Below are 20,305 nucleotides of genomic sequence, written 5' to 3'. Positions count from 1 at the left end.
CACGTTTAATGGAAGGGGTAGTTCTGTATCATGGCATCGCCACAGGAAAATACGAATAATAAAGCTTCTGTTTAAAAAATACAAACATCTTCGTGGTCAGCAGAGTTATGAGAGGAGATACAGTTTAAAGGGCATCTTAAAGTATATGTGTAAATGTTTGCTGACAAATGACAACAGCTGTCTAACCGAACTGGAACAGTGTTGAAATGTGACAGCTCTATAGAACGTTATTTTAAAACAGTCAGTACCAGCTGTTAACAGTGGCTGCATGGTTGGGGCCATATACTCTCTTTTACAGTGTAAAACCAAGTCCACTTGGCCAATGAAAAAAATGCACCTCTTAGCAGTACCTCCCCACATCGCAACAGTTCCAGAGATTTAGTCCTACCTGTCTTTTCAAAATTAAACCCACGGACACGTTATTTTCCATACACGTTAGCTATCAGCGAGCTTTTACTGGGAGCTGTTTTCTGTCACTGGTCTTTTCTCTGCTAATGCTCAGCTGTCTCAAAATCTCATCACGTTGGATAGTTCACTGAAAACTTTTTATTGTAACCAAAAAGTGACATAACAGGGCTGTAATGTATTCTGCAAATCATTCTGCTGATATTTTATATCTGATACCAGCTTCTTCTGCCAGGCAATTAAAAAAAAAAATATTCAACTGTGAAAATTTTCACAGTACTGTAAACTCCACCCAAACTAATTAATGGTGATTAAAAATGAGATGCCCCAGCAAAAACTTTCATGTTACATGGCCACAACTCACAATCCTGTACAAAATGTTCACTTTTATAAAGCTCCAATGTAAAAATCAAAGAATCAAGCAGCACTAGTACCGCACAGGGTATTTCATGTTATTATCTGCAACGCTTAAATTCATTTATGTTTTAACAAAATTTAATACCGATGACTTAGGAATTAAGTAATTTTTTTAGTCTTTCATTCTAGGTAGGGACAGATTTCATGTTTTGGTCATTTTTCTCTTTATCTTTGCTCTTCTTTGATTTTTTCTTCTTGTGTTTGTGTTTTTCCAATGTGTTTCTTCTGCTTCTTGTGCTTCTTCTGCTTCTTGTGCTTCTTCTTCTCTTTTTTCTTTTTCTTTTTCTTGCTGTCTTGACTCTCTCCTGCACTGGCAATGCTGCTGTGGCTTCGAGTCTGACTCTCAGAAGGGCCTTGACTACGGCTGTGGCTAACACTCGGACTGCTTTGACTTTGACTTCTGCTTGCTACAGGCTGGTCAGCTGCAGCAGGTGCTGCCATATCCTCTTTGACCTCATCAACAGCCTTTTCTTCCAGCTCTGTAGGATTTTTTCCTGCAGCTTCCTCATCTTTTGCAGATACATTACTCTCACTGTCACTTTCATTGTAGTCTGGTACAAGTGCAGCCTCATCAGTCTCCTGAGTTAGGTCAGAAGAGAGCCACGAGGAGCTGCTTACCTGAGGCTTGGGCTTGACCTTTTGTCCAGTCGTGTTCTCTTTCTCATTTTTTACATCTGGTGATTCTTGTCTCAAAGGTGGTTTATTACCACCTGGCTCTTTATTGCTTTTTACTTCTGGTACATGCTTCTCTTTCTCTCTTCCCGAATTCTTACCTAGAGGTTTGTGTTCCTTCAATGTATGCTTGGAATCAGGAGCAGCTTTGTGATCAGGCTGCTTCTGCTCACACGGAGGACTGTAGCTGCTCCTTTTGGCATCGCCCGTGCCCTTTTTGGATGCCTCTGCTTGTTCATCTCTCGGCTTACTCTTCTTTACTAATGTAGATTCTTTGTTTTGAGAAGGGGAGTCTTTTCTCCTTGCTAATTCACTCTTTTCATTTCTACGTGTGGAACTAGAATGATCTCTGTCGCCATCATGGTCAGATTTTTTGTCTCGGTTAGGAATACAGTCTTTAGCAGTGGATCCACAGCCAGTACCGTGTTTCTCTGAAGATCTGCTGTCTTTGGAAGTTTGAGAAATAATTTTTCCGTTTCCTTCTTCAGTTGCATGTTCCAAGTGGTCTTTTTCTCTCTGAACACTGCTCTTTCTCTTCTCAGAAGTGTCCTTGTGTGACAAAGAATGATCCCAGTCTTTTGTTTTGTCTTTTTCATTCAAACTTTCTGAACTTTTTGCATCCTGCTGGGAACTTTCATAACTCGCCTCTTTTGTAGCTTTCTGTGTTTCCTCCAGAGGCTCTGTCTCTTTTTTACTGTGTTTCACAGGGCTTGGTGGCTTAGCATTCACATTTTTTATAACAGTCACAGGTTTTCCTATGTTTGTGGGCAGCAGGATAGATTTAAAGTCTTTCTCTTCAGACTGAAAGCCATTTTTGTTCCGCTTTGACTGAGGGACCTGGACTATAATAATGACGTCTTCAGCAGGGGCTGCTATATCATTATTATGCTTCTCCATGGTCTTAATGACAGTTCCTTTTGTATCTGGCTTTATTTCAGTCTTTCTAATGGGGCTTCCTCCAGCAGAACTAGCACTATGAGCAAAAAAGCATACATTAATAATGGGTGAGATACACGCACTGCCATCTTTTGTAACACTTCATAAAACGGCTTGTGTTTCAATTTTAAATCTTCAGTATTTTTTCAAAAGGTGTTTAATTCAGAGAACAGACGAGAGAAAGGAAGAGTCCACTAGCTAAGAATATGAGCTATCAATTAATTTAGTATTTTCCTACTCTACATTTAACACAAACACTAGAATGTCAGATTGGGCACTGTGTGATCTGCTAATTCCTTCATGTCTTACTTCTACCAGTGGTAGATAAATTAGATACACATTCTTGTTTCAACATGTAAGTAAGCAGTTATGAAGAGGTATACACAACCAAAGTTTTATCCTCATGTCTCAGTGTTCATTTTTAGAAAAATGTACATTTTTAAAACTTTTTAGAATTGTAAGACATTCTTTTAAGTCTCCAGTGATGTCTTAAATGTTTTAATTTTGCTCTGTCCTCGTTCTTTAGATGTTGAAATGTAATAACAGCTGCACACGAGACCACTTTTCTTTTTTCCACATGTCACACAATGGAATCTAGAAGAGAGATCTCCAAGGTAAGTGCCCAAAAAGCTGGCACTGAGCTGGAAGCATGGCACTGTGCTCAAAGCTACAATCAGTACAGTATATTGGCAGCCAAGCTGCTATTTCCACAGGGTATAATTTCATGTCTTACAGACAAAAGTAGATCATTACATTACCTTGCAATTTTAAAAATGAAAAATATTGCATGGTATAGACATGTCTGTTATCCTTGCCTTTAGCAGTAAGCTGGATTTGAAGGAAGACATAGAGGGAACTCCTCAAAGAGTCAACATGTAACAAGAAGAGAGGAAAAAGAAAAGTCCCAGAAGTAAGGGTCAAACAACATGTCACCAATGAATTAACCTTGTTAGCTTTCTGTGCAGTACAGACTGCTTGTTTTCTTTAACAAAATTTGATTTTGACCCAAGTACAATTTAACAGGAAAGATCACAGATTATTCACTCATTTAACATGAGTGTAGTTGTTCCTTTCATTAGTCACCATAAAGAATTTTACATTTCTGGGGAGGTGGAGGGGGAGGAGGAAAGAAAGAATAGGAAAAGAAATATGAGGTACCTGGTGTAATCTACAGGAGCTGAACTAGATCCATCAGCTGCTGTTACTTTTCTTCTCATTTTTCCCTTTGCTGCTTCTTGTTTAACTTTGCTGCTGCTCAGCTCAGGTTTCTCAACAGGTTCAATTGCAGGTGGCACATTTTCTCCACTCACAATCTCATTGCCAGTTTCCTGGATAAGTTTAATCTTTTTGGCAGGGTTGTTAAGAAAAGCAGATTTATTCTTTTCCAGAGTTTGCCCTCCTTTTTCACCATCAGGTTCAGTCTTCCCCTTTGGTGATGTTTTACATTCAGCAGTTTCTGGTTTAGATGCCTTTATGGAAGTGGCTTCATGTTCTTTATCAACCTTTTCATCTACTTTTCTTTTTTCAGGTTTTGCATTAGAAGGTTTGCTTTTTTCCGCAGGTTTTTTTGACTTGTCCTTTTTGTTGGAGGGCTTCTCTGACTTGGTTTCTTTTGAATGGGATTTCTTTGTCTTTTTCTCCTTGGCTGGTCTGGTTTCTGGGTGATCTATTGTCACTTTTGGGTGAACTTTCTGTGGAGTACCAAGACACTTTTGAGAAGAAGACGTTTTAACATTGTCTGTCTTTTGTAACTCCTCCTTCACTTTTTTCACAGGAGGTTCTGTTCGAGGAGATATTTCATGATCACTGTCCACCTTCTCTTGGGAAGCTTTATCCGGTTTTATTACACTGACTTTCCTAGGAGGAACAGCCACTTCTACTTTCTGCTTTGTCTTGCCAGTTTTTGCTTTTGGCTTACCCTCCTCTTTTTTCTCCTTTTCAGACACTGGTTTGACAGCAATAGAATCTGCTTCCATAGGCTCATCTCTCACAGGGGTATCATCATCTCTGCTTGGGAGCAGGAACAGTGAGTCCGTTTTAACATCTGCTGTAACTGGCTCTCTTCTCATACCTTCTAACAATTCAGCATTGGGAACTCCTTCATCCTCATTCCCTTTTCTTCTCTTCTGGTGTTTTTTATGTTTAGTGGGAGACTGGCCTCTACATACTGAAGACCTTGAACGTGAATGGTACCTTCTGTATGGGGGTGATCTTGACCTTGAACGGTGATAACCATGTGACCTTGACCTAGAACGATTGTGGCGACTCTTCCCTTTGCCTCTTCTGGGATATGGTGGCGATCGCAAGTTGGAACAAGAATAGGAGCGACTAAATGATCGAGAGTAGGAGCAAGTGTGAGAAGAACCCAGTCTTGACTTGGAGTAGGTATATGAACTTCTAGAGTAAGAAGAAGCACGATGGGGAGACTGGGACCTTAAAGAAAACAGAAAACACACAACACACTTGCACACACTCAGAGGAATTTAATTCCGAACAGTCATTTCTTCCTAAATTTGCTTTGGTTTGTTTTTTCCTCTCCATATGCTTATGTCAAAGCTTCTTTCACTGCTGACAAAATGGTACTGCAGATTGGAGAACCTGATCACATGTAAAAGTCTCTGCTTACAGGACAGAACAGCTGCTGCTTTGTTAGTTTAAAACATACAGGAAGGGAACCTCTATTTCCACTCCCTTCTATTGCATGAACTACCATAGCTATTGCATGATTTAAGGTGGTGTGTACTGGCCTCTACTGGTACGTGAGCATTTCTCACTGCACAACTACATGCAGTGCAAATCATTTTTGTTGCAGTAAGGTGCAAAAAGAGCAAGTCTTAATGGCTACAGCACAGTATCAAACACCAAGAAAAGACAGCAAAGTTCAATTTTACAATGCCGCCTTAGTCTATTTAACTTCACTACTTATTTGGCAATAGGTAGAGGATGCAAAATACTTGTACTGCAACCTTACATACAGGCCTATTTAATCCACACTTCTAGGCAGATGTCCTAGCAAGATCTTGCACATACCTCTAGCTCTAACCAAGGATAGTGACCACATTTCAAGAAAAATCATATCTAAAAGCTTCTAAACTCAGCCTCTAGTAACTTGACTCAATGCCATTACTCTAGGAAAGATGCTGACAGCATTACTAAGAGAGAGCTATTCAGACTCCTGCCCAAGTGAATTCTGGGGACAGAAAACATCAGCTACCCCAAGTTTTTTCTTCACAAGTTTTTCTTTTATTATTTTTTAAAGAACCATTTCCCGTTATTCTGCATATGTTCATTAGCATCATTCCTCCTCTCAAAGTCCTTCACCAATTTAAGATTTCCTTACAAACAAGTCTGGTCTTTTAATCCTTAAGAAAAATTTAACAATGTCAACAAAATACTAGTGAAAGCCACCAGTTTGCAGTCCAGGTAAAAATCTCTCTGTGTCTCCACAAGAGATAAACAAAAGAAGAGATGAAGACAATTTCTCTCCCATAACTCCTCCGAAAGTGCTTTGAGGTAACGTTTACAATCAGAATAGGGAGACGCAGAAAATCCAGCAACTAGACCTCTTCAGGTTCTGGCCTCCTCACGGCTGTCAGGAGGTGAAGGGTGTCACTGCAGAGAAGTTTTAGTAAGAGACACCTGCTCCTCAGCAGCTGCTGCCACACTGCAACTCTCAATCAACTGTAATCTCTGCTGTAGCTGAGCTAGTAACCTTCACATGAAACACCTCTCACTGCTAATCCCTTGAGTCATCCAATCCATCTCACAATAGAGAGGTGAGTGGAACTCCTCCTGATTCTTCTAGTCAATCTGCTTCCCATTACAATATGTAAAGCAGTCACCTGGAAAACGAACGCCTACGCTCCTTTTGAATCTTTTTATATTCCATCAGTTCCTTAGCAAAATCATTTGTAAACTCATGAAGTCTGGACTTTTTCTTTCCCCTGTTAAAATAAGTTTGACTTTTATTACAATTAGAGTTTGACCTTCATTACAAAAAGACACCAACAAGCAAAACATGACCAACATGAGAAAATGTATACTGCATGCAAATGCAAAAGGTGAACATCTTATTTAAGCAAAACCAGTTCAGAATTCCTACAAGTTTTAGGGAAAGTTTTAGAATGACATTCATCTTGGTTTAGTTTTGCATGTTTACCATCTGCAACGAAAAAGTCTATTGGACAAAACACTATGTCACTTTTGCTTATGTCAGATGCACTTGAGTGTAACTGCAGTCCAATCTGCTCTGGAAATACAAACATGAAAAACAACACAACTTCAGTGAGCCAAACACTTACTCCTCTTTAAGCCTCTGTTGCTCTCTGTAAAACTCCTCCCTAGGTAAAGGGGGTGCTTGTGTCCTTGGGATGGTATTTGGATGAGCCACTGGTACTGCTGTTGGTCCCCAAGCTGATGACATGTTTGCAGGAGCTGGGGGATATCCTGGAGGGGGGGCAGTGCACCCAGCAGACAGAGGCTGCCCAGGTGGAAACTGAGGAGGAAGCAGTGGTGGAGGCACCACCTGTGGAAGAGGAAGTGCATGTGGTGGTGGAAGATACAAGGGAGGTGGAGGCACAGGCACGAAGACCGGTGTTGATGCTGGTAGTGTTGGGGCCTGAGTCCTTGGGGTATATTCACTGCGCAGGTGTCCTCGACTTGAACTTCTAAAGAAACCCAAAACACAAGTCACTATTTGTTACACTCTGCCGTGATTTTAAAGAGGAAAGCGAATGAAGGAGCATGGTGGCGAGCACTTCTTGTTCTCAACTTAAGCATTTTTCTCCCTGCTTTCTGTTCATTTGAGACTACACTCATTTCTCGATCTTCATACTTGCCTTCCACACCCTCACCCCCAACAGTTCCCCCCATCTTCTCTCATACTCAGCTTTGCAACTGTGGATGGAGGCTGCCTGTGTCTAAAAGAGACTCCCACCTCCCATCTGCCAAGTGCCCACCGTTCCTCTGCCACTCCTTGATATGCTTAATAACTTCACACTTCTGATCTTCAAAGTACTGCATAGATCTTAACTCATCTTCTCTCGAACTTCTTTTAACTTCTTCTGCATACACTTCCTATGTTGTTGCCTCATGAAGATGTCTTTGGCCCTGAAGCATTATTGTCTTGCTTACTGAATCTGAGGTTTTAGAAAATCTGTGGGGTGGATCCTGGTTTTTGTTTTGTCTCATCTTTAAGATTTTATAAGCACAATGCACCCTTACAATCTATCCATAACTAATACATACCAAAAGGAAGGAATAACTTGACACTGCAATAACAGACAAAACAGACTCTCTCCAACTGAGAGAAAGCAGCTTGGCTATTTGAGATGATTAAATTGAAGAAATTCAGAATTGTCATAAAATGACAGCCTTGACTTTTCCAGTAATTTGCTCAATCAGTATCAACTGAGTTGTGAAAAAAAAGAATGCTGGAGGCTGATTTCTATTGTGAAATTAATTTCTTCAGCCCTATTCCGCCAGTAATCAAAAGGGTGGCTTTCCACCTGATCCTTTAATTATATTTCATTTTTATATGTAAATATGGTTTCCTCAAAAAGTGTTCATTTTTCAGAGTCCTGAAAAAGAGTCATGTACTGGAGTTTAAGTTTAAATAATCTTACTGCAAGCACAGATCCCTTTGTTAAGGCCAATTCCAACTAAGCCATTTAAAAATTAATTACCACTTGTATTCTCCACAACTACCTGTGCATGCTTATTTCATTATAAATCACCTGTTGTACAAGTTCTGTGTTACAGCCTCATTTAACAAGTTATAAGTAGCAGTATGTTGCATTTCTGTAGAATACCTACAGTTCCCAGCCTGGTCTGCCACATGCTGAGCGAATTGGACTGGCTCTCACTGGATGACCTTTTGGAGTGGGGAGAAGAAAGAGAAAAAAAAAAACATCCAGTTTATCTGAAGATAAGTTTTTAAAATAAATTCTGAAGTTACAGGTATTTACCAGTTGTGGGTATTGATTTTCCTTGGGGGCCAAGAAGACTTGGTAATGCTGGCTGTCTTAGTGGAGGCACAGGATAGCCCTTGTGATAAAACACTAACAGTTAGAAAATAAGCTACTAAAATACAAGAATCACTGCAGATATTGAAATAAAATTTACCTCCTGTTCCAACAAACTGCTGATTGACAGAGAGGAAGATTTAGGCAGTTCAGCAGCAGTCACCAGAGCAGCAAGAGGTAGAACTACATCAGCATCACTACAAAAAAACCCAGATTTTTATTATTCAAACAATGTTTTGAAGTGCCACTTGAAATATAAAGTCCAAGGTGAGAAAAGGCTGGCTACTGTATTTGGAAAAAAAAAAAATCTTCACCAGATTTACAAATGTGAATTTGGCTGATTCCAAAGGAAGCACTACGAGAAGTCTGTTTGAACTACCGGCATTTGAAGAGAAAGCTCATGGGGAAAATATTTTATTAAGCTAGCTGCACACAAAAGGATTAGAGTACATGTAACCCACACACTGAATCTCAGCTTTGGAAGATGCAAGAACTGAAATTCTATTAAGAAATATTTATGTGCTAGTTCAGCCCTTAAAGGTTCTTTCCAGTTGTGATCCTTTGTATTCAACGGTACAGCTGAGCCTGCGCGGGGAGGGGTGGAGCCTGCGAGCCACAGTCTTCTGGGCAGAGTGGCTGTTTGCATTCAAGGCATAAAGTTGGAAGGACATAAGCCCTAAACAAAAGTACAGACTTTTAATGTTTTTTCATGGCTTCACTGGCTTGCAAACTTAGACTGTCATGTTTGTAAATACTTCAAATTTACAGTGTTTCAATGCTTATTATCCAAAACTGTATGCATCACTGACTACACTGTGTATTGCCAAGGTTGACTCTGACTTATTGTCATATTGATGATAGAAATACTGTAGAAAAGAGTAATGTGAAAACACATGGTCAATTTTACCTCTAACTGTGCTTTTACACTTTTGATGAAAAGATCATTTCCTCAGTACTGAGGAGAAATGAATGCACTCCAGAAGGTCTGACATAACTAATTGGTTACTGTAGGAATTGCTAGTCGCTTAAAATCAAAGGGCTGCTGGGGAAAAAAAGTTCCTCTTTCAGGGTAAACCTGTACTGAATAACTGATAAGGGAACCAAACAAAAAATACTTCTGAGAAAATTCTTGCATGAGGCACACTTCCAACTTACGGAAGTGTCCTCATTCAAAGTAAAAACGAAAACCAGAACTGACACAATTGTCTGGAACTGTCCCTAATGATACACAGATTGCTAGCAGAGAATCTCAAGAAGAAGAATCAAACTTCAGCATTTTGGTGTCTTTTATAGTCACGTTGATCTATAGATTCACTTACTGAAAAGGTCCACCTGGCTTTTCAGCACGGAGAGATAGGGACACTGCTGGAGGGAGGTCAGAGACAACAGCAGGAGATTGACTGACTGGCAGCCCAGCTGCCCCAGGCCACTGACCAGGGGCCAGTGATGAGGAAGCAGCAGCAGAACGAGGAGCCAAAGAAGCCGGTGGAATCATGAGTGGATCCTGCTCTCTGGAAACTGTTGGCCGGAGCAGAGGCTGCAGGTTGCGTGTTACTGTTGGTCTCATGAGGGGTGGTGGAGGTGGTGGCTGCTGCTGCTGCTCAATCTGATTACCATAGCCAGTTCCATTTTTGAAGCTGTTCACAGCCTAGAGGCAGAAAAACATTTCTGCAAAGGGACTATGAGACTTCAGTATATATACCAACAAAAGCCTCCACAGAGAAAAATTACTTGTGTATTCCTATAAATGCTATCAATCCTGAACTAAATCAACATACAGATGTATGAACACATCACATTAAACATTGATATTAATGACTGGTAACTCAGAGTGTTTGTATTTAAAGTAGTTCAGTGTTAACACCAAATGTGAAAGTGAAGCCATCATGTTAAGCAGAAGTATGACCCGAATTCGCCAGATAGTCTTTCAAGAGTTGGAACCTTCTGTAATGACAGATAATGTATTTGAGAAGTAAATTTAGCCTTATTCCATTTAGTCTTGCTTAAGGACATGCAAATTAATATTTTCTTCCCTTTCAGCTTTTTACAAATAGACTTTTCTTACAGTTTATGTAAAAGTCATCACGTTACCTGCCGTAGGAGCTTGTTGGCAATTAAAGCATCAGGAGAAACGCCTGTCTGATGACATGTTGGGCATGTGTGTTCCCCAGACTCCAGTAATGCTGTTCTAATACCTGTGAATAATTAGAATCATCAAAATAGTTTTTAGCCAAAATAAGGAAATTTTTGGAGTTATAATCAATTCTAAAAGCACGTATATGATTAATGGGTGAATATGGTCTTGAATTAAGAACATGAAGCTATCAACAGTGCAAAAAATTTTACTGTTTCAACAGTGTAAAAAATTTTACTGTTTCAACAGTGTAAAAAATTTCTAGTATGCTGCACATAACTATCCAGTTTTGATATTTCACTGTGTTAACATTTGAGGATGTAGAGTAGGCTGCGTCTTGATGTTTCGATGCATCTTTTATCCACTATCTAGTACAGTGAGGAGTCACCAACCTCAAGGTTAATGAATAAAACACATCTCAAAAAGCTGTTAGTAGGTTTGAGTTCTGGAAGTTTTAACTAACTCTCCTGTGGAGAAGAATGTGGATTAAATGCCTAAATATGCATTTGTTGCAGACCACAGTAAGTCACCAGAGTTGGCTCTATAGTTTTGTATGGGGGAAAGGGCTGTGAACAGACTAAATGCATTCGATATCTAATACTGTAATCACCTACACAATTAAGCACTTTCCTCATACTTGTCCTTCTGCATGTAAAGAGAGTTTAACTAGATACGTAAAAAGGGAAAAAAGCTTTCTGCCTTTTTTTCTCCCTTTCTAAGAGAAGAGTCCTTTCCTGTTCAGGATATACTGAAGTATTAAATGGAGCTGGTAACAAAGTAATTTCGTTATCTCCTATTTCTACTTTCAGAAGATCAGATGTGATGTTTTGAATTAACAAACACTTACATTCATCACAATAACTGTTTCCACAGCAGGCAATATCAACTGCATCAGTCATTATATCTTTACAAATGAGACATAACAACACATCTGGAATAGGATTATCATCATCTGAGAAGGAAGAAGAGGATGGCTCCTCTGGTAAAAAGGGAGGCTTTTCCTTCTTTCCTCTGGCATAAGCATCCCTGGAGGGGGGGGATGGGGAAGGAAAAAGAAAAAAGTTAAAGATGGGTAAAGGAAAACTTTTCCAAGCTTTGGATTTTATCAAAGGAAGATAATAGATGGAATTCTTCTCACTCCACATTAGCCTTCAAAAACAAAGGCATTTAGTTTAAACTACTTGTCTAGAGTCACAAAACCAGAAGAGAGAGGGGGGGACAATTTTGCTTCCACAGAACTCTCCCATTCTTTGGATCAATTAAGAAATTAGCTCAGACTAGAAAAGTCATTTTTTGACAGCTAGAGATCAGACGGAATGAATCCCACCTCTCCTTTGCCAGAGGGTAAATGTAAATTGCAGGCTCGGTATAAAGTTAGTCTTCAAGTAATTACGTTTTATGAATGAAAGTCTGTGTTACAGCTTCTACAGAAGGAGATCCATGACAGAAAAACCGAGCTGCTACCAAGTGCATTTTAAAACAGCCACTCTTGTCAGCACACAGTGGTATTTTCTTAGGTTACAGCAACAGGAAAACATCACTCTGTTTCACACATGGGATTTGATAAATGTCAGGGAGAGGAAATCTCACTCCAACAGCTATTTGTTAAATTTTTTAAGAAGTCTTTGAAACAGAAAACAGAAGCAAAAGGAGCTTTCAAAGAGAACGACTCCACTGTAAACACAACTGAAATGTTTTGTAGAAATACAGATTCTTAGCATACCACAGGTTTAACCAACTTCCAGGGGCATGAACAGCGGGACAACCCTATTTTAATATTAGAAAGTATCACAGATTTTAAGATTAAGATACAATGACAATGCTTCTTCCCCCGTAATTACAGATGCTGGCCAGCGTGGTGGCATTGCCACTCAGACATTGACGCGTGGCTTCTCTCCTTCACTTTTTGGTCAGACCAACTAATTCCATACTCACGCATTAATAATTGGTATTGCATATCTTCCAGTCTTTGTCAGCATTGCACCCTTTGTATTGGGATCTTCCACCTCCACCATGAAACTCCTTGGGATTCCTGTGCTCTTTTTAATCCTGGGAACAGACTCAAAATTTCTGTCCTGTTAAGAAAAGAATTGCAGATATATCTCATCTTAAGATGTTAAATGAATTTCAATTATTATTTTAAGCAGGAAAAGCCTCTAATCCTCTTCTTTTACCTAGCCTAAGGGTTGCTCAACTGAAATACTCTTTTTCCTAAATGAATATAGCCAGGATGCTCCAAAGGCTCGAGCAGTGTTTTGAACTCATTCAACATTCTTTGGCTTAACTTCAGGTTCCTTAAGGATGAAATATCCCTCAGCTCCCCATCCCCTCAGAGGAGAGGCACAAACCCCCTCCTCCTCCAAAGCGCAGTTCAGAGGGAGAGCTTAATGCAGGGCTCTGGATCGGCCACTGGGGACACTGATACTCACCATTTACAAATGAAGGTTGAATTCATACCTCATGCATGTACATTCAGTGACTAATGTTAAATGGCCTGAATTAAGTGATTAAATGGCATGAATATTCAACCAGAGACTTGTGTCATTAAAACATACAAATATTCAATAGATAGGGTCAAGAAAAACATCTTCTCTTTATGCAAAGTACTAAAAACTGTGAACTGTCATTAAAAAGAGTTAATTGTCATTAAAAACCAGAAATATTTCCAATAATATTGAAATAGATGAAAATATACATGAAAGTGCACAGAGAAAGATCTATGGACATATTTAATGTCCATGACCTAGAATAAAGAAAATGTCACATTTATAATTCCAGATTTCCCTTAAATTTTGAAGGGCTTTGCACTGCTGCCATATAACCTCTGTGTTTCACCCCAAGAGAAACAGTTCTTAACATGAGTATTCATGTATTTGTTATGTAACTGCCAAGGTAAAAAAATTAAAAATTAAGTAACACCAGAAGTCCCCCACGATCTTACCTCATTTGTGGGGCAGTTCTTCCTATAGTGGCCAGGTTTTCCACAATGAAAGCAAGTATATGGTGGTGGAAGTGGACCCATGGGTTTCTTCATGTAACTAAAAGTTTTTTGGGAAAAAAGAAAAAGGTATGCGTGTGTCTCTCTTGTTCAAACAACCATAATCTTCAAAGAACAGAATTGACCTTATCAATACTTACTTGACTGGATCATACTGATGACAAGACTGTATCATCATAGCTTTTATTTTATCTTCTTCAGAAGCGTTGGCTTCAGCCAGATTGGAAGTCTGTTTAACAGGTAATTAATTATTTGACACACACATTAGAATCACATTTAAGTCCACACAGCCAAAGACAACACCGCCCACCCAATCCTGTAAAGAGCAGCACCACGCTAGCTGAGGTTGCATGAAAACAGCTGCTTATATGAAATAGAGTTGTCCTGAAGATGTTCTGGGGAGTCCTTACGCCATTACATGGTGTTTATGTGCCTGGTAACCTACTTGAAAAGAGCATTCCTGGGCACTCAAAACCTTAGCCTCTGTCTGTACCTTACACAAAGACCTGTGTAACCAATCCAGTTTTCCTCCAAGTGCACTGAAGCTGTGTGTAGAAAAAATTATAATATCCAGTATTTTTAAGCTGATTTTTAAGCTCCTGACTATTTGAAGGAGGAGATCTCTACTGCACATTTAACTGAGAGATGTATGCAAGTATGATTTACATTTTGCAGCATTAAAAGGACACACAACTTTAGAGTCGGGGAAGTTGTTTTAGCTTGCTGAAATTCAGCTTCAGACACAGAAGCATTAAAAGCAATCAAGCTTTTACAATACCTCAGCAAGGCAGAAGATTCTTTTCTGTACAATTTTGACCATCATGTGCTGTGGGCAGCCCAAACTGCATGTCCCCTGCCTACTAACTTCTTCATATTAAGTGATTTAACTACAGTCAGCATTTTTTTTTTCCCATCTGACTCTGTCCTTTTAGCATACAAACTGTAACAGAAACCTTACGCAGAACTAGATGTTCAAATTATGGAAGCCATCTGCTTTTTTTTTAAGTAGTATTTGTTCAAATGCCTTTATTATTACACACTAGTCCAGATACAAGCAGGGCCTAAGGGAGTGACTGTGAATGATTTGGACTCAAGCAGCTATCATTCAGACCAGCCACTCATGGTTTTGGTTTTATATGCATTCATTCACAAAAGCAACCAAGTGGTTTCAACATCCTATGAAATCATTCCTATTAACATTTACAGAAAACTTTACAGATACTTGACTAATCTGTGTGAAACCAAACAGTTTGCAAAACACATCCAGAACCCACAAAGCATTACTAGGAACAGACCAAAACTCAACTATGGCATTCAATACACAGTAATAATCAAACAGAAAGCGCTCCACACATTGCCTCCATGCTAAGCCAGCCTGCACATCAGGGGTTAGAGTAAGTAACAGTTCTGAGCTGCCTAATGTTATGTCCCTGCATTTTTCTGAAGTACTTGAATTTTCCCAAAAGCTTAAGTGTGTACGCCACTTGGGCAGTTTTTCACATGTTAGAGTAAAACTTCACATGAGTTTACAAAACCAAGGATGCGTTTAAGGACAGCACTAATGGAGACCAATTCCTTTTGGTGGCTACCTTCCAAACTTTGTGAGGGGTTTTTTTGGCCAAACGTACACAATTTAATTTCTACAGTGAGAGAGGGAAGAAGTTACCAGTGGGACAAGAATTGTCTTTCTTGGAAATTAACTCCAGCCTTTATTTTCAGAAGAAAGAACTAGCTCCTCTGTGTTAGGCCCTGCCTTCTATAATCTTCACAGATTTAAAGACTAGTAACTTAACTGGCTAGCACTAGTCCTTTTCACAAAGTGCAATCACTAGTGCTTTCCCAGACAAAGTTACACATTACTGAGCAAAAAAGCAAGCAGTTCCATAGCAAACCATGGCATTACAGCAGTTTCAGAAGGTCACATCTGCTAATATGCCACACATACACATTGGTATATTCCTGCAAACAGGTACATTTGCACGATTTACACAGTCTGAATTCAAATAAATTAGATTGTGTTGTTCACTGTATATATACTACAATTTATGAAACTGTGTAACATTTGAAGAATGGATCTATAACTATAGTGACTAGAAACTCAAAAATAGCCATGCAGTTGTCCATGTTACAGAAAGGCTCCTATTTTGGCTCTTGCAAACACTCCTGAAATGTCCATAACTTGCAGCCAACTAAATTCTTCTGTAAAAATTGTGTTACTTTCCAATGCAAAATTAACAAACCATATGAAAAATGGTAAGCAGCTTCTGAAGTGCTGCTTCTTTGTGTCTTGAAGATGAGTAATACTGCACTGCAACATAATGTTGAGGCTAGTAAGGTACCCCCCACTTCTGTCTTCCCAAACTGGGAACTACTCTTTACAGGATAGTATCAAAATAGACACACATTTTAAAGTTAAAATAAATCCTCTGAACTATTTAAAATTAAATTAAAGTTTTGTTCACATTACGACAGTTATCCAGATATAGGTCACAGTGGAAGGTTTAAAAATATGAAGCAAACATTTTTCTTGAAGTGTTTGACAAGAATATATATATACCTTAGTAAGCTGGGCCAGGGAAATAGATGCAGAGGACTCATCAATCTGTTCACAAAAAATTAAACACATATTCAAGTTCTACAGCCAAAACGTAGCAATAGTTAACCTCTACTGTAGTCTGAAAGTCTGCACTATACCCTCTGAATGCCACTGAAAGAGGTATTTCCAACCTAGTGTTATTGTATTTGTTCAAAACAAAGTCCAGACCTATGACAACTTAAGAGTGCCTATGTGGTGAATGAGAAGAAACTAAAATAACCAAACCTGCTTGAGATCAACTTATTGCTCCAGAGTATCTGAGACAGACTCTTGTCAAATGCTCACAACTGCTTAAAACTCAAAGGTGTAATGAAGCTGTCAATTTTCAGTTAAAAAGGATTTTAAAAAATATTTATTTGGGGAGGAAGCGTCACTTCAGGAAACTTATTTTCAGTGTCGTTTGTAAATTAATCAGTTAATGGTTCATCATTTATAAATGCACATGGTTATGCTTTTACAAACATTAATTTTTTTGAGGCATCTATGTTAGCTAGTAGTAAGATGCCAGGGAACACGTGAAGCTAAAAGAATGTTAACCTTATTTATGAACATGTGATTTGTGTTTATACACATGCTAGTAAGCAAAAGGGAAAAGAACTCTTTTCAAGTAATAAAAACCCATCTGATTTAAATCAAATATCACAGAATCACAGAATCATCTCGGTTGGAAAGGACCTTGAAGATCATCTAGTCCAACCGTTAACCCAGCACTGACAGTTCTCAACTACACCAGATCCCTCAGCGCTATGTCAACCCACCTCTTGAACACCTCCAGGGATGGGGACTCCACCACCTCCCTGGGCAGCCCATTCCAACACCTGACTAACCGTTCTGTAAAAAAATGCTTCCTAATATCCAGTCTAAACCTTCCCTGGCGCAACTTGAGGCCATTACCTCTTGTCTTATCGCTCATTACTTGGTTAAAGAGACTCATCCCCCTCTCTGCACCCTCCTTTCAGGGAGTTGCAGAGGGCCAGGAGGTCTCCCCTCAGCCTCCTCTTCTCCACACTAAACCCCCCCAGTTCCCTCAGCCGCTCCCCATCAGACCTGTGCTCCAGACCCTGCACCAGCTCCGTTGCCCTTCTCTGGACACGCTCGAGTCATTCAATGGCCTTTTTGGAGTGAGGGGCCCAAAACTCAACCCACTCATCGAGGGGCGGCCTCACCAGTGCCGAGCACAGGGGTCAGATCCCTTCCCTGTCCCTGCTGGCCACGCTATGGCTGATACAAGCCAGGATGCCATTGGCCTTCTTGGCCACCTGGGCACACTGCTGGCTCCTGTTCAGCCGGCTGTCAATCAACACCCCCGGGTCCCTCTCTGACTGGCAGCTCTCCAGCCACTCCTCCCCAAGCCTGTAGCACTGCTGGGGGTTGTTGTGGCCCAAGTGCAGCACCCGGCATTTGGCCTTATTGAAGCTCATACAGTTGGCCTCAGCCCATCGCTCCAGCATATCTGTTTGTGTAAACGCGTTACATTCACTACTAGGGTCACTGGGCCTGTTAAACTAACTCAACCTCACAATGAAAGGCATTCATGTCCAAAAAAAGGAACTCTAACCAATCAGATTAGTGGTTTTAGACCTACATTCAGAAAGTTTTCAGTTTAAAGTTGATTGTGTACTACTCCACAAGAATCAGAGGCTGTATTCTTTACAGAACACACAGAGTTCATGAATTTCTAGATTAAGTTATCCTAACAGCTTATCAGTGATCAGATCCAATGATCCAGGGTTAGTGTAATGCCTCACATCATTCTCGTGAGCAGTTATAGTTGAAATAAAGACGGAAAATAAAAAACACTACATAGTAATTTTTATACCATAAGGACTACTTTGAAATGTGTAGTTACACACAGTATTTGACCCAAGTGGCAAATCAGGATCTAGACCACTAGCAGTCAAGTATTTCCTTGTGTTACTTGTTTACATTTTAACAGCTGAATGACAGTGTTTTCAAACACAAATAAAAATGCTGCCCCTTTCCCAAATGTAAATTCCAAGTGGTGGTATACTAAAGAAAATCTTTAACTTTTGGGAAACTAAAGCGGCAGTCAACCCGCAAGTCACCCAGATTAAAAAATGTACTGCAGGCAGAAGTTAAGAAAAAGAACAGGTATTACCCACAAATGCACCAGGCTCTAACCTTGTGCCAAAGTTTGCACACTGTATTAGAGACAGTGACGTACTCAGAGGGGCCCAAACAATATCACTTCAGTTTTACAGTTTTAGGAACAAATACCCACGTACTTCAAAGCACGAAAAGGGATCATTTAGCTGCACAGAGCTGTCCTCAAAACATATGGGATATGTTGCGTTTGGTATTTCTTTGAACACCAAGTCAGAAGTAATAAACAGTACCAAGTTAAACAACAATGGTTTGTCAGTGGGTTTTGATAACGTTTTCTAAAACCATTAGGCAAAGAAAGTATTTAAAAACAAAAGCCAAGTGATACAAAGCGAAAATGGCAAAAATACATTCCAAACAATTTTAATTGCAAGAAACAAAAAGCACACAACCACATATACAAACATACATATTACTACCTATAGACAGGCAGATGTAGAACATGGAACCAAGTTCAGTTGTGCAAACCCTGAACCTACCTGATCTGACATGAGGTCATTCAGGAAATATTCCAGCATATTCAATATGAAATACAATGCATCACTAGGCACAAATACCAACATTCACATCAGACCTGTGCAAATGGTGGCGCTATTCAGTCTTTACTATATTGAATCAAATACATTGTCTTTACAATGTATACTATATTTTACTGGAAAATATATTAAGATAATGTTTGGAAAATTAATGCAAGGCTACATCGTTTAGAAATAAGTGCAGTATGTAGAAAAAAGTGTGAGATTGTGTTTTTACATACTGCTTTTGATGTTCCACTCACTGGCTCAGTTCGACTTCTAGAAGAAGAATAAAGAAGAGGAATAAAGGTGATCAGAACTTAAAGCACTTTTACCCAGCATAAAGCAGTGAAAACAGATTATAAAATTTGAACATTAAAATATTATGATCTGATAGTCTAGTGAATGTGGAAATTTATTCATCTGCATAAACTGTTCTCTCTTGGTACATTCAGTGCAACTAAAAAACCCCCCAAAATTACATTTCTACTTTGTCACCAATTACTCTGAGACTTACAGCTCTAGAACACAACAGTGCAAGAGGGACTCCTCAGATATTTTGTCTCTGCTACTAAGTATCAAAAAGATGAAACCTGTACTGGAGTTTTGTGTTCTTAAATAATTAACCATCAAAATAGGAAGGCAACTTTAGCCAATCTGTGTATCCCTAGTAATACAAATAGGTACCAAATACCAGGTACCAGTACTTTAGCTTCTTAGAAAGAACAGTGATAGTCTAGACAGCCCAAAGTGCAAGTTTACTTAAGTGAAAACAGTCATCTGACAAAGAAATAATAAAACAGTCAGCATCATAGTCCTTGGAATAGTGTTTCTTTGTGGAAGCCCAAGCACTGTGTTCAGATATCTCCCATACTTAGCCATGAAAGTGCCAAAATACTAAATGTGTTACACAGGCTATATTGACTAAAAATAGAGTAGAAATGTCACCTGAAAGCAGTTTCTAAGATTTTGTGTGATTTAGGAGCCCTGTGACAAAAAAAAAAAAAAAAAAAAAAAAAAGGTGTTAATTGCCAGAATTTGCTTTAAGATAATCTTGAAAATGCTGCAATATTTTAGGAAATATTTATTACATTTGAAAACTTGCTGAGGTTCCACATGCTCATTGATCTGCATCTGCATGCGACTCATCATGTCATGAATCAGACATGCAACCACTGATATAGCTAACAAACAATTCATGTATCAAAGTGTCCCATGAGCAGAGGCAATTCAAAGGCTGCTGTGGAATTTATGTACAAGTAGAAAGGCTCTTGCTTCCTGCCACTGCTGGAACACCCCCAGCCTCACGAACACAGCCACTCCTGAGGATGAGGAAGTCCAAGGAAATCCTTTAGATTACCACACAGTAGTTTCTTCATCCATTTACCTTGAAGAACATACTACAAGGCGAGTTATGCGTTTTTGAAGGTCCCTCCACCGTTACAGCACACATTCATCATTCCCAAGCATTCACCACTCTACCAG

General features: G+C 39.4%; 1 protein-coding gene across 1 annotated transcript in view; it reads right to left on the bottom strand.

Moving 5' to 3' along the window:
- Positions 1-957: 957 nt before the first annotated feature.
- Positions 958-20,305, bottom strand: part of LOC141916304 (E3 ubiquitin-protein ligase RBBP6-like) — a 28,835-nt gene continuing 9,487 nt past the window's right edge. Inside the window, exons 3-18 of the mRNA XM_074808668.1 lie at positions 19,769-19,807; positions 19,063-19,099; positions 16,143-16,187; positions 13,726-13,814; positions 13,529-13,625; positions 12,523-12,662; positions 11,435-11,613; positions 10,545-10,648; positions 9,773-10,101; positions 8,554-8,650; positions 8,397-8,475; positions 8,245-8,302; positions 6,732-7,094; positions 6,273-6,374; positions 3,589-4,863; positions 958-2,467 (exon numbers count right to left, since the gene is read on the bottom strand). Of these exons, the coding sequence (XP_074664769.1) occupies positions 988-2,467; positions 3,589-4,863; positions 6,273-6,374; positions 6,732-7,094; positions 8,245-8,302; positions 8,397-8,475; positions 8,554-8,650; positions 9,773-10,101; positions 10,545-10,648; positions 11,435-11,613; positions 12,523-12,662; positions 13,529-13,625; positions 13,726-13,814; positions 16,143-16,187; positions 19,063-19,099; positions 19,769-19,807 (4,513 nt within the window). The 3' untranslated portion in view covers positions 958-987. The remainder of the gene's footprint in view (positions 2,468-3,588; positions 4,864-6,272; positions 6,375-6,731; positions 7,095-8,244; positions 8,303-8,396; positions 8,476-8,553; positions 8,651-9,772; positions 10,102-10,544; positions 10,649-11,434; positions 11,614-12,522; positions 12,663-13,528; positions 13,626-13,725; positions 13,815-16,142; positions 16,188-19,062; positions 19,100-19,768; positions 19,808-20,305) is intronic.

The sequence above is a fragment of the Strix aluco genome, chromosome 29 (genome assembly GCF_031877795.1).
Source record: "Strix aluco isolate bStrAlu1 chromosome 29, bStrAlu1.hap1, whole genome shotgun sequence".
Lineage (NCBI taxonomy): Eukaryota > Metazoa > Chordata > Aves > Strigiformes > Strigidae > Strix > Strix aluco.
This window is presented reverse-complemented; position numbering and strand designations above follow the sequence as displayed.